This window comes from Hipposideros armiger, unplaced genomic scaffold (assembly GCF_001890085.2).
Source record: "Hipposideros armiger isolate ML-2016 unplaced genomic scaffold, ASM189008v1 scaffold_1271, whole genome shotgun sequence".
NCBI classification, from domain to species: domain Eukaryota; kingdom Metazoa; phylum Chordata; class Mammalia; order Chiroptera; family Hipposideridae; genus Hipposideros; species Hipposideros armiger.
In genome coordinates this window covers 236,433-249,442 of record NW_017732621.1, presented here as the reverse complement: position 1 = coordinate 249,442, position 13,010 = coordinate 236,433, and the positions used below count along the sequence as shown (strand labels likewise).

The 13,010-nt window shown below is 37.0% G+C and overlaps 1 protein-coding gene across 1 annotated transcript in view; it reads right to left on the bottom strand.

Annotated features, from left to right (window-relative positions):
* Positions 1-1,005: 1,005 nt before the first annotated feature.
* Positions 1,006-13,010, bottom strand: part of LAMP2 (lysosome associated membrane protein 2) — a 41,029-nt gene continuing 29,024 nt past the window's right edge. The window contains exons 6-8 of the mRNA XM_019633279.1: positions 11,656-11,719; positions 10,943-11,107; positions 1,006-1,520 (exon numbers count right to left, since the gene is read on the bottom strand). Coding sequence (XP_019488824.1) covers positions 1,381-1,520; positions 10,943-11,107; positions 11,656-11,719 — 369 coding nt within the window. The 3' untranslated portion in view covers positions 1,006-1,380. The remainder of the gene's footprint in view (positions 1,521-10,942; positions 11,108-11,655; positions 11,720-13,010) is intronic.

Below are 13,010 nucleotides of genomic sequence, written 5' to 3'. Positions count from 1 at the left end.
TCTTCCTCTTGCACTTTTGTCACTCATAAAAAAAGAAAGCCAGTTGCTATTGTTCTAAGTATATGAATTTCAGTAGTTACAGAAGCCTTTGTTGAAAGGCTTTAGTGTATTTTACTGAAAGCCTTCAGAGACTGATAGCTGGATACCAAAATACTGTAATCAGTGAGCTACAGAAATTCTGAACAAGCCAATATATATATATACATAGAATGAATTAATAAGATGATCACTTCAATGTAAAAGTATTCTCAAGTCTACTGATAAAATTTCCTTATCTATCTATATATTCAATAACTGTGCTGCATATATAACAAGGAGTATGCTTCAATAGGTACTGATTATCTAGCTCATTTTAATGCCAACAGTTTCTCTCTACCCCCTCATCTATGATCTGACCCACAGGGGCCGTCTTGAAGAAGCAAGAGCCTACTTGCTATGCTTCACTGCATCCTTTCTGAGATTATTAGCTTACATTTCATGAGTACTGGTATGATGACAACACTAAATATATTTTAATGCTCTAGAGAGCAACAAGATGAGGTAGAAAAATACAACACAATGTGTCCTAATTGGCTCATAGAATATTTCTAACTTTCAATGTTAATTAGGCATCCAAAGAAGAGAATAACACAAGAAAAAAAAAGGCAAGTGGTTAAATCTGCTTGAATCTTTTCAGTCTCTATTGCTGAAAAAGAAACAATTTTTAAAAAGCAAATTCTGAAGCCAGTTTAAGTTCTGTTGTGGCCTTTTGGGTCTGTTATGTACCTAGGGGAAAAAAATCAGAAGCCTGAAATACTGGCTTTATCCTTAACTCAAAGCAATCAGCAAAAAGTCACATAACCTAAAAAATGCTAATGGTCCTGAGGACATTCAACTGAAAACCAAGTTTGAGCATATCTGATGGGCATTTATGCCTCATCAATATTTATCTACTGGAACTATATGCAAAGGCATTGTGATGAGTTTAAATCAGAATAGTTCTTATACACTGAAACAGAACACCGGTAGTGAAATAATATTTATTAATTCCATTAAGAGACAGCTACATATTTTATTCATATAATGGCCATGTTAATAAGTTTATGGCATCTTATGTTAGGATCAATTTTGGCCAAGGCTTCTTAAGATAGACCTTAACACACTGCACACCAATGTTCTTTTTAACAAGTTTGTCTTCAGGACCAGTAAATACAACATTTTTTATTTTAAGCTGATCAAAGAGAACAGTTTTTATCAATAAAGATTTATCTCAAAATGCTGGGACTGATTTAAGAATTAGTTTCAAACATCAAGCTTAAGGAGCAAAGTGTTTCAAAACTAAGAGACAAGAAAATCCTGTTATGTGCATGTATTTTTATATAATCAATCAGATTGCAGGTTCTAGAATTGCTCATATCCAGCATGATGGCGCTTGAGACCAATAAAGTAAGCCAGCAACACTAGAATAAGTACTCCTGCCAAGGCTGCTCCCACCGCTATGGGCACAAGGAAGTTGTCGTCATCTGCACTGCAGTCTTGAGCTAGATGTGGAGAAAGGACAATTGAGAACAGAAACAGCAACAAAAACAGTAAATTTTAAGTTAAAATGGCAGCACTTCCCAATACACATATTTGGTTTTTTACAACAAGGTAACAAGCCATTGACGTTCATTACCAGCAAATGAGATATTCCACAAAAGTGATTTCCCAAATAATTCAATCATACACTTTTAAGTAACCCCCCCAAATGCAGTCATTTTGGAAACAAGATATATAAAATGATCACATACTTCCCAGATTTCTTAAACAGAAGATAATGGATAAATAGAATTAGCCTTTTCTTGATGATCAGGCTGTGAGCTTCCAGAGGCAAACTGTTATGATGTTGAAGCAGCACAGTGCCTGGAACACTGCACATTGTGAAGTATTAATGAAATGAACCAAATAAGCTACACAGTGCAGAATAAGAACTCAATGCATAGCAATCTAGGGTCACTTCCTAATTGGGAAAGATAAAAACTGGCCCTGATGGCATAAGTGTTTGTCTCAAGATGTTCAGTCTGGTGTGAGGGTCAGCCAAGAAATCAGCGGCTGTAATTTCAAAATGGGCTGTAATAGGGACAGGCAACACACAAAGTGTCATGTTTCAGAAGCACACTCCACTCAGTCTTGTTACACAAGACATACTTTGAAAGAACTGACACTGGAGCTGGGTTTGTAAGGATGAGTAGGAATGAACCATGTAGGTAATGGGAAAAGGGCATTCCAGATATAGGGACCAGCACAGACAAACCTAAGGAGGGTAGGGAACTATGGCAATTCAGGGGAAATGCAAGTAGGTTGGCATAGCTAGAACAATGGATCAGGAGATACTCTTGGCTGGAAAGGCGGCAGAAAAAGGGTACTAGGTATGCTGGAGGTAGTTTGGCCTTATTCCAATGGCAAAAAAAAAAGGCCGGCCCAATGGCTCAATTGGTTGGGAGTTGGCTTGGGAGCACGAGCCCTGAGCGGCAGGGCCGCCGGTTTGATTCCCACATGGGCCAGTGGTGCTGCGCCTGAGCTGAGCTGCCGCTGAGCTGCCAACAGGTGGCAGGATGGCTCAGCCAAAAAAAAAGTGCAGCAGGATATTAAGCAGGGTATTTGTTTCAGAAGTTATGGCAGATACAAGACTGGTGGTGTTGCTAGTGTCCACATGCCCAATAATATGGTCCTGAAGTGGGTTAACAAAGTACAGATGCATAAGGGACAGACTAGAGATCCAATTAGAAGGCAGAACTGACGAAATGGATGTTGGGGGTGTGGTAGGAGATAACTGAATGGTTTCCAATTCCATCCTTGAATGATTTTGTAGATGCCAGTGCCATTCATCATGATAGAAATATAGGAGGAAGAATATATGCATTTCAGTTTTATTTGTAGTTATTTGTGTATGAGAGTTTATTTTTTGTTTGTGTAGGTGGGGGGAGAGGGGAGGGGGATATGTGGAAAAGGGGGACATTCAGAGATCTGCTGAGTTTAAGATACCTGTGACCCAACCCAGTGGTTGATGAACCTAAGTACTAATTAAAACCATGGACAAAAATATATTTCTCAGTGAGGGCAAGTAATAAAAAGAGGACCCAAGACAAAATCCTTGGGAACACCAACACTTGAGGGAGAAGGAAAAATTAGAAAAGGCAGGTAGAAAATGGTGCCACAGAAGCCAAGAAAGAACAGGTTTAGGTAGCATGGGAGAATGTTGTAAAATAATAGAGAAGTCTGAGAAATGCCCATTGGATCTAGCAATATGGAGGGTGGGGGTTATGAGTCAAATTGCTGTAGGCTTAGGAATGAATGGGAAGCGACCAGTAGAAGATCAAGAACTTGGGATGGGGAACATACAATACTCTTCATTTTGAAGACGTTTAGAAGAGACGGCAATAGGGAGGTAGTTACAAGGGGGACAGAGGGTCAAGAAAAGCTATCTTCAGGGTGGAAGAGACTTAAATGTATTTACAGGATGAGGGAAAGAGCCATTAGCATTTGACAGATTGAAGATGCTGAATGGTACAAGGTCTCCTAGGAGGTAGGAGAAAAGGGAATCCAGGAGCACTAACTAGGAAAAGAAACCCTACTGAGACTGGAGAGGAGGAAGGAATGAATGGTGAAGATGGAGATCCGTTTACAGAGTGAAGAAGGCTAGGATACTGAATCACCACTTCTCACTATTTTCCATTTCCTTGCCTCTTACTGCCCTCGTTCTCCTAGTTTGCAACCTATCAAGTATGGATAAATCAGATAATTAAGCTTATTCAAAATGTGTCGAAAATAAGAATTTTTTCTGATTGTGTTTGCATTTAAGAAATGTGCCATTCTAACCCCTGGAGCAATAACTGGGAACAAGATGCAGTCCCGGCTCAGTGATCTTTTTATTTGCCTCTTGGTTCTGTTAAAAATCCAGTTATCTGAGGTTGCCAGATGTGACCTGTGAATATATGGTGTTAAGAGTACCTAGTTGGCTCCTCCCCTTCAATTTCCCAAAATACCATTCAGCATATAAACTATTAGGTGACATGTACCATAAAGTTTTATACCTTGAATTTAATATAACTTGATTTTCTAAAAAAATCATTAGATTAATTTCTTATTCTGGCAATGGATTCATACAGTCTTCTTTCCAAAATTGGGTATTTGACCTAGTACTGAAGTGACTTTCATAAATACTGCCAATAAGGCTTTCATGTAAGACAAATAGCTCCAGAATAGATCATAAAGGCAATTTCACTAATACAAGGATCTTTCTAGATGTTGTCACTTACTTAAAATGTTCTCAATTAGCATGTGAAGTATTACTTTATAATAACTATTGATTTTATGAATTCAATCTTTAAGAATTCTTTAGGTAATGGAAAGAAATTTTGGTAAAGCAGTAATTTTAATAGGATCACATCCTGAAGAAAAAAATCTCATTCTATAAGTCATTTTGATCTGATCTATTTGCCTAATGTACAGTTGAAACTGCACTGAAAATATTTCTGGGGAAAGGAAAAGTGTTATTCATGAAAGAGTTTAATAGTCACAGAAGCAGTAAAGATTTTTAAAGATAAAAAAATTCACAGCCATTGAAATTTCAACAAAAAGTTTTATGTAGATTAAAAACACTATTATCTTCGATTTTGTTAGTTCAGAAATCTTTCAAATTCACATTTATTACAAAACATAAAACAAAAACTCCTTTTAAAAAACCAATTATATCAAATTTCTCTTTGGAAAAATCAGCGTTAAGAATCACATTCTTCTGTCACATCTTATTTGCTATATGCCTTTTAAATCAAACTGAAGTATGCATGAATCTGAAAAGATACTTGAAGCTACTCGGTATCACCCAAACATGTCTATAGTATTTTCAAAAACAAGATATGGCAATTATTGATGAAGAAAGTTAGCTACCAGGGTAAAATATAAGGAGATGGGTGGAAGAGAGATGAGCCCAAGTCAATTTAACATTATCTACCTAAACAGAGATGAAATGTTATCTTAAAAAATATCGGAATCTTATAAGAATTCCTCCTGAAGAATACAAAGAAACTTCAGATGGTGCCTTTTTACACTGTATGTAAACTATGTTCTTGATACCTAACAAGGAGCTTCTAATCAGATCCTTGTAAAATTATTCAAATCTTCACTGAAATGGAAACTACCACTCAAACAGAGCATCAGGATTTTAAAGCCCTCAGCCCCTAAAAGAAACTGAGACCACAGAGGCTAAGGAGCTTGGCCCAAGTCACATGGCAGCTAGTAGCAGAGGTGAGAGCTGTGATGATTAATGGCAGTCACATGGCTTAACTGGGTAATCCAGAGGAAATTTACTAGCCAGATTGCTAAATATTTTGCATGTGATATACTAAATATTTTAGGGTATCTGAGAGAGAGAGTGAGAGAGATTGCACACAATCCTATTTTGGTTCAGATAAATAGCTTGGATTATTTGGCTGCAACGTACAGCTGCTATGTATAGATATTAAATATCAGCCTCAATTAAGGAGTAGAAAAAGTGCACAATGAGGTACTCTGAAGCTTTTATAAATATTTTTGATCATTGGTTCTCCAATTCGCTACTATATTCAGCTGGGGAACTTACACATACAGACACACACAGACACACACACACACACACACACACACACACACACACGCACGCACGCGCGCGCGCGCGCACTCGCCTCATCTCAGGCCTGCTAAATTAAATCCTCTAGGGATGGAGCCTGGGATCTGAATTTTTATAACAAGCTTCCCAAGTGATGCTTATTCTGTAGCCAGCCCAGCATCAGTAGAGACCTATGTATGGGACCCTACTCTTCCAAATAGTAGTAATACAACTGAACATTTTGGAAATAATTTAGCTCTACTTCTAGCGTTTGAAAAGTTTTTCCTTTTGGAAGAAATTGCCATTACTGTGGTGTACAGAATCTTGACTTTAACCAACGGGAAAAAATGTGAGCAAATTTCCTTAAGAAATAAAATAATCTTTATTGTTTGTTTTAGAAGCAGTATGTTGAGCAAATGGACAAGCAAATATCTAAAGAGAAATACCATACATCAACTAGTGGTTTAAACATTTGAGGAAAAAAACATGAGAAGTATTTACATGGACCAGTTTCTTAATATACACATGACAAAACAGGAGGAACACCCAGAACCGTATAGAGTATTAGGCCATCAAGGTGTAAACTCAATATAGCAAATGAAACTATGAAAGGTCAAAGAACATGTGGCTATAGGAAATAATAATGTAAATAACCTCATATAAACTGGCCCATGTAAAATACAGAAATATTCAATGAAGTCAGATTTTCTAGAAAACAGTGCTTATTAGAGGTATTTTAATATGAATCAGGTATATAATCTAACCGTAGAAACATTAATAGCGTTAAGCCAGTGCCGTCGACTTGTGCATTCAATTTTTTTTTAAGCTGCTTTGTTTTGACTCATGAGAAATATCTAAGGCCTACATTCTTATAAGCATTACCCATTCTTCTAAGGTTAACAATCTTACACTATGACACTATTTAAATAAAAATAATTTTTAAAAATCAGATTTATATTTAGTCTTTCAAAAGTGCCTTAAGCTGGCAATACAGCTCAATGTAGCTTTAAGAGAGAGGCTGGTGAAGAATCTGATTCTCGGCCAGCGTGAGCGGCCGGCGGCCGCTGTGAGCGGCCGTCCAGAGGCCGGCGACTGATCTTCCTCGCCAGAGAGGAGCGCAATGATGGTGCCAGCTTGGGCCAGTGGGGCAGCGTCCTCCACAACTAGATTGAAGAGCAAGGGGACGGCAGCTTGTCTGTTCCCCTTCCTCCAGTTCCCCAGCACTGTTCCCCTCCCTGCAATTCCCCAATAAAAAAAAAAAAAAAGAATCTGATTCTGAGCCAATAAGACTTTCAGGCTATCCTAAACAGAGAGCAAATTTAAGTGGGAGAAAATATTTAGCAGTCCACTATAACTCGAAAGATAGTTATAGACATACATATGCTTAACATGCAATTGCTCATGTGTGTATGTATGTGTGTGTGTGCACCTAGATTACCAAATTTATTCAACATCAATAATATCTTCAAACACAGATATCTCATTTTATAGTGAATTAGGGGACACATAATCTCCCACTCAAAAAACTCAGGAACCTTTGACGTATGACTGTATATTAACAAATTTTAAATATTTGCTCAGCCATTCCAATTTAAAAAAAAATCTAGAAACAGCAAGAAATACTCGATGTGTTAACTATCAAGTTGAAATGTTCTGCTTTCTCATACAAACATTAGGTGGTGCAAGGCAAATGGACAATTGGCACATCTCCCCAGATGACAAAACTGAACACAAAATACATGAATTAATAATGATTCTACCATAATGAACAATAATAATCTAAGTTTTGATTAGCACAAAACCATTTAAATGGGAGAGGCAAATTAGTAAATGTTGTAGCAATCAATTTAAACTGGGAACAAAGAACAACTTTTTAATGGACTAAGAGAAGACGAAAACTTTTGTGTTAGATGCGAGTTACTTTGTAAGTGTCTAAGAGCACTTCTTTATCTAGGTTCTAGGACACACTGGCATTTCTTCTTCAAGGAAAAGAAAAGACAAGAAAGGAATAAAATACAGTACCACCACCAAGGATACTGGGAGGCTAAAGACAAGCCTACATTAAATTTAGCACTGCATGTACAGGCCAATTTACAAGTACAAAGGACTAATGTCTAAAATTGGCACTGCCTAGCAATTATGTCTAAAGCACCTAGAAAATGGATTGAAATGCCCAATTGGAATAGTCTTGTATCTTGCAATTTAGAAGATTAAAATGTCCAGGTCTTTAAAAAAAGATTAAACAATAACCTTAACACTTATTCTAAAATTTAAAAAGCTTTTATATCTTTTGTCATTATAGTCACATTAAATAAAAATGTATTCAAACAGCATTCATTGCTAAGAACATAATAATACTAGACTCTGTTCATATCTACTGGCATATCTCTCATAGGTCAAATATGCAGCAATGTCAAAGCAACTAAGTTAACCTGCAAACAAAATCACAGAAAAAAATGCAAAAGGAGCAAGTACAAATCCACTGTAGAATGTGTTGTCTCAATTTGACTATATGCAGGAAAAAAATCTCTTTTTAAAACTGTTTTTCCTAAACTGTATATTTCTAGTCAGAATATCTAAAGAAAACAATGAAATACTAATTCAAGACAATAAAATAGAACCTATAATCCAGGTGATTTTGCACATGCCTTTTGCTGTAGAAATAACAGTTTTAAATCCCTTGGTTAGGAAAATCAAAATCATGTGACTAATTTGTAATTTATAGTTTTGGGGGTGTTTGTACTTATTTAAATATGAAATCCCCCATATTACCGGTTCTAAGATCAGAACTACAACTAAATATGCCTTAAATTGAACAGTATTGCATGTTGGAACTTGTACTTGCTTATTAATTTTGTAACAGAGATAACATATGGATTAGTGTTACAGAGTCTGATATCCAGCATAACTTTTTCTTCTGCCAATTAGGTAAGCAATCACTATAACGATAATCAAGCCTGAAAGACCAGCACCAACTATAATTGGTATTAGAATGGTGTCATCATCCAGCGAACACTCCTGGGCTGTAGGTGAGAAAAATTGTGTAACAAATAATGAGTATAATCAAAAAAGAATGTCCAACAGTAAAAGATGTTGATTCAAAAGTCAGAAATGCTCTTATAACTTTAACTTTAAGTAATTAAGATATGTATATTTTAATGACAAAGCTACAGAAAATTATGGATTGTTCTAGAATTAAAATCCTAAAACATATTTGTCCTTCCATTTGTGTATGTGTGTATATATAGATATTCATATATATGAATACATATATACTCATATCTATGAGTAAACACATACATGTCCAAGTCCTTTACAAAATAGGAGTATTACTTTATCAAGAATGAAGACAACTAACACAGTCCATTTCACATAACCAAATTAGCCTCTTAGTGGTAGAGGGAATGTTTTTTGGGAGACTGGGACCAGATCAGGAAGGTTTAATCGTGAGATGAGAATGAACAGGCTTGCTCTGAAATCCTTTAGAACAGAGATGGGCAAGTTATATATAGCCTGTGGGCCAAATCTGGCCCAAGAGCTAAAAACGGCTTTTGAAAATTTTTCAATGGTTGGAAAAAAAACAAAAGAAGGATATTTTGTGAGACATGAGAATTATAAGAAATTCAAATTTCACTATTCACAAATAAAGTTTTATTGGAACATAGCCATTCATTTGTTTATTGCCTATGGCTGTTTTCATGCTATAATAGCAGAGTTGAATAGTTGTGGCAGAGGCCATGTGGTCTTCAAACCTAACTTACTGTCTGGGCCTTTACAGAAAAAGTATGCAGATCCCTGACTTAGAGTACACGATTTTAGTGGCTACAAAGTCAAGAAACTGGGACCTCTTACTAATTTGTGTGTGTTTATTACATTTATCAATCTGGTCAGGACTGGAAGCCCACAGGCTATTATTCTATGTCTAGGGAATAGTTTGATCCAGTAAAATCCAATCAACACTCTTTTTACTTTATTGCAAGTCTATTTCCTCCTCCTCAAGTATTACCAATGTGTTGTATTTATAGATACCCACAGTCAAGAACCTATCTCCACAAATCGATCATGCATTTATTATCAATATTAAATGTTGTATGTTCCTTTGGGTGACATTTTTAATTCTATGAACATAAAAAACACAGTTTCAAATTAGACAAAGGACAGAGCTCACCTCTATTACAGATGACTAGATAAACAGGCTTGAGCTGATATTACACTGCAAATGACTTTACATTTTAAACACAAACCTGGACCTAAAGTTAGGGTAATAATGTAGGGGAGCTAGATAAAGACTCAAAAATAAAAGTATTGAAGGATCAAAATAATTGAAGTAAAAAGAAAAACAAACAAAAGAGAAAACGGATTCTTGAAAAAAAAAATTAAAGTGTGATTAACCTCTCTAGTCACATGAATGGTAGGGTGAAGAACCTACCATTTTGGCCTAGCCAAGGCAGGCCAAGTATTCAGCACTACTGCAAAAGTAGCTCAGTGGCTCACAGCACATTCACTTTTAAACACAGATTCCACATTTCCTTCGAAACCATGGAATTCGTTGTTAAAAACGCTGTAGATGTCTGGAATAGCTGCGCTCAGCAGAGCTGCAATCCACAAACCCCCAATTCTAAGGAATCCGTTTAAAAGGATAAGTCACTTAAGAAAGTGTATGCACTTTTTTCTTCATGTAAATTTTAACACTGCAATTTCAAATGCATCTTTCATATTTGTATAAACACACTGTAATGAGCCCTTCACAAAGTTTTTATTAAAAATCTGATAAACACTACCATGAGGCCTGAGTAGATCTTCAAAAAGCCTCATTCGCATGCTTTGAAAACTCTCCAAACCATTCTGGCTGGCCAAAACATAGTTCACGGTATTTGAGGCTTTGCTACTGCAATCTTTTGTCTCAACAAAATAAGACCAAAATGCTTTTATTCGAGTATGAAAATGTCTCCAGTGAGAAGATGGCCCAAAGAAGGCAGATGCAAGATGCCCAAAGCTGCTGCTCCTAATAAGTGCCAACCTTCCCACAAACGAAAACCTAGGGAGAGTGTTCCTACATTAAGTAAAGCTCACTTAAAGCTTCTATTGGGGGAAAAAAGCTTCTATCAGTTTTTAGCTTTACGAACTTCGTTGCAAATGGTTTTCAGATCACAAAAAAATCTAGCTTGAGCAAAATGATGAGCCAAATATAGTGATACCACTTGCTCAAGGCTATGAGAACTCCACAACAGAGTCGAGTGGTGAATTCACATTTGCTTCAATGCTTAAATTTCCAAGACTCAAAGGAAAAGTCAACATAAGAACATAAATTATTAATAAAACTTGCTTCATTCTTACCTGTAGAATACTTTCCTTCTACCACACTGAAAGGCTGAACCCTTAGATCAAAGGTATTTATCTGAAATGCTCCAGACACTGAAACCGTCTGCTCTCTGTTGCACATATAAGAACTTCCCAGGGGGGCATCCCAGTAGGTAAGATTGTTATTTCCAATGCTGAAAACTTGAAAGAAAAAATATGTTAGTAATTTCATATCCTATCAACATAAAAAGTAGGGCAGTCTTCAGGATTTTTCAGTGACGTATGGGAGCTTGGGGTACAGGGTCTACCTACAAAAACTAATTCTTCCAATCATTGGGTTCCCTAGCTTTTTTTTGAAAAAAATTAAGTATAGTTGGTATACAATTATTTATATTAGTTTCAGGTGTACAATATAGTGATTTGACATTTTGATACCTTACAATGTGATCACCCCACTAATTCTAGTAAACATCTGTCACTGTTCCCTGTCTTTCTATAGATGTTTCTATAGTCTAAAATTCAGTCACACTCTTAACTATTATCCATCATGCTTTGAAAATACGGGATACTGCAAAAGATAGAATGCTATAGTTCTAACTTACTGATTTTTAAGTTGTGGTCAAGGCACAATTTTCACATGAAATCTTCTGTCCCATTAAATAAGGCACTATTTGGTAACAAAACAACTATGGTTTCTGCTCCTTCAGTGTAACCCACACTCTTTTCCCCAAGGCCAGTGCTTTGCTTACCAGAGCCATTAACCAAATACATGCTGATATTCACTTCCTTCAAATAGAATCGGTTTTCATTTTTCTGTTTGAAAAAGAGCTTCCAGTTAATCAACACATCTCAAGTGTCTACAGGTACAATTACTATCTATAGAAGAAAAGCAATCTAATACTATTACCCAAAAGATAAAACTATACATTAGACCTGGACCAGCAGAATAAACTGCAACTCAGTAAAGAGAACTCAAAATATGACAGAAACCCTTTTCCTTTGCATTTGGTTTCCAATTTTTGGACCAGAGGTGTAATCATATGGTTCTCAGAAACTCAACAATTCACTGCCTCCATTTTATCCCTCTTATCACTTGCTGAGCCCTCACCACCTCTAGCCTGGATCACAATAGTCTCTTAACTGGGTTCCCTGCCTTTCAGCCTCTCCATCTCAATCTTTCCTTCACCACTATTATCTTTCTGAAGCACTTATCTGATCTGCCAGTCATTCTAGTTATTTCAGTGCTTAGTATGTACAAGGTAACATATGGAAGTGCTCCTGGAAGCCAGCAAACTGAACCAGACTTGGATCCTGCCTCTACCATGTTTGCAGTCCGCCAGAGAAGATAAGCTACATACAACAGTACCCCCCTTATCTGCTGTTTCACTTTCTGCAGTTTCAGCTATCCATTGCCAACCACAGTTCGAAAACATTAAATGGAAAAGTCCAGGTATTTTGAGAGACCACATTCATATAACTTTTATCACAGTATATTGTTATAATTGTTCCTTTATTTGTAATGGTTGTTAATATCTTACCATGCCTAACTTATAAATTAAACTTTATCATAGATACATATGTATGTATGTATGTATGTATGTATGTATGTATGTATGTATGTATATACGTATGTATGTATAGGAAAAACATAGTATATATAGGGTTCTGTACCATCTGTAGTTTCAGGCATCCACTGGGGGCCTTGGAACGTATTCCCCGTGGATGGGGGAGCTACTGTACAAAAACATATTATAAAAAAGAAAGTGAGGGCCGCCCGAGTGGCGCGTTGGTTAAAAACTGGCTTGGGACGCCAGAGGACCCCGGTTCGGATCCCACCTGTGAGGGCCAGTGACACTGCCCTCTACAGCTAAGATGCTGAACAACAGCTCAACATGGAGCTGGGCTACCGTGAGTCGCCGGCGACGGCGTAGGCTGCAGCCCCTGCTGCAGTGGGTTGCCATGGGCTACTGTGTGTAGCCAGCAGCTGCAGTGAGCGGCCGTCCAGAAGCCGGCGACTGATCTGCCTTGCCAGGGAAGAGCGCAATGGTGGTGCCAACTTGGTCCAGTGAAGCAACATCCTCCACAACTAGACTGAAGAACAAAA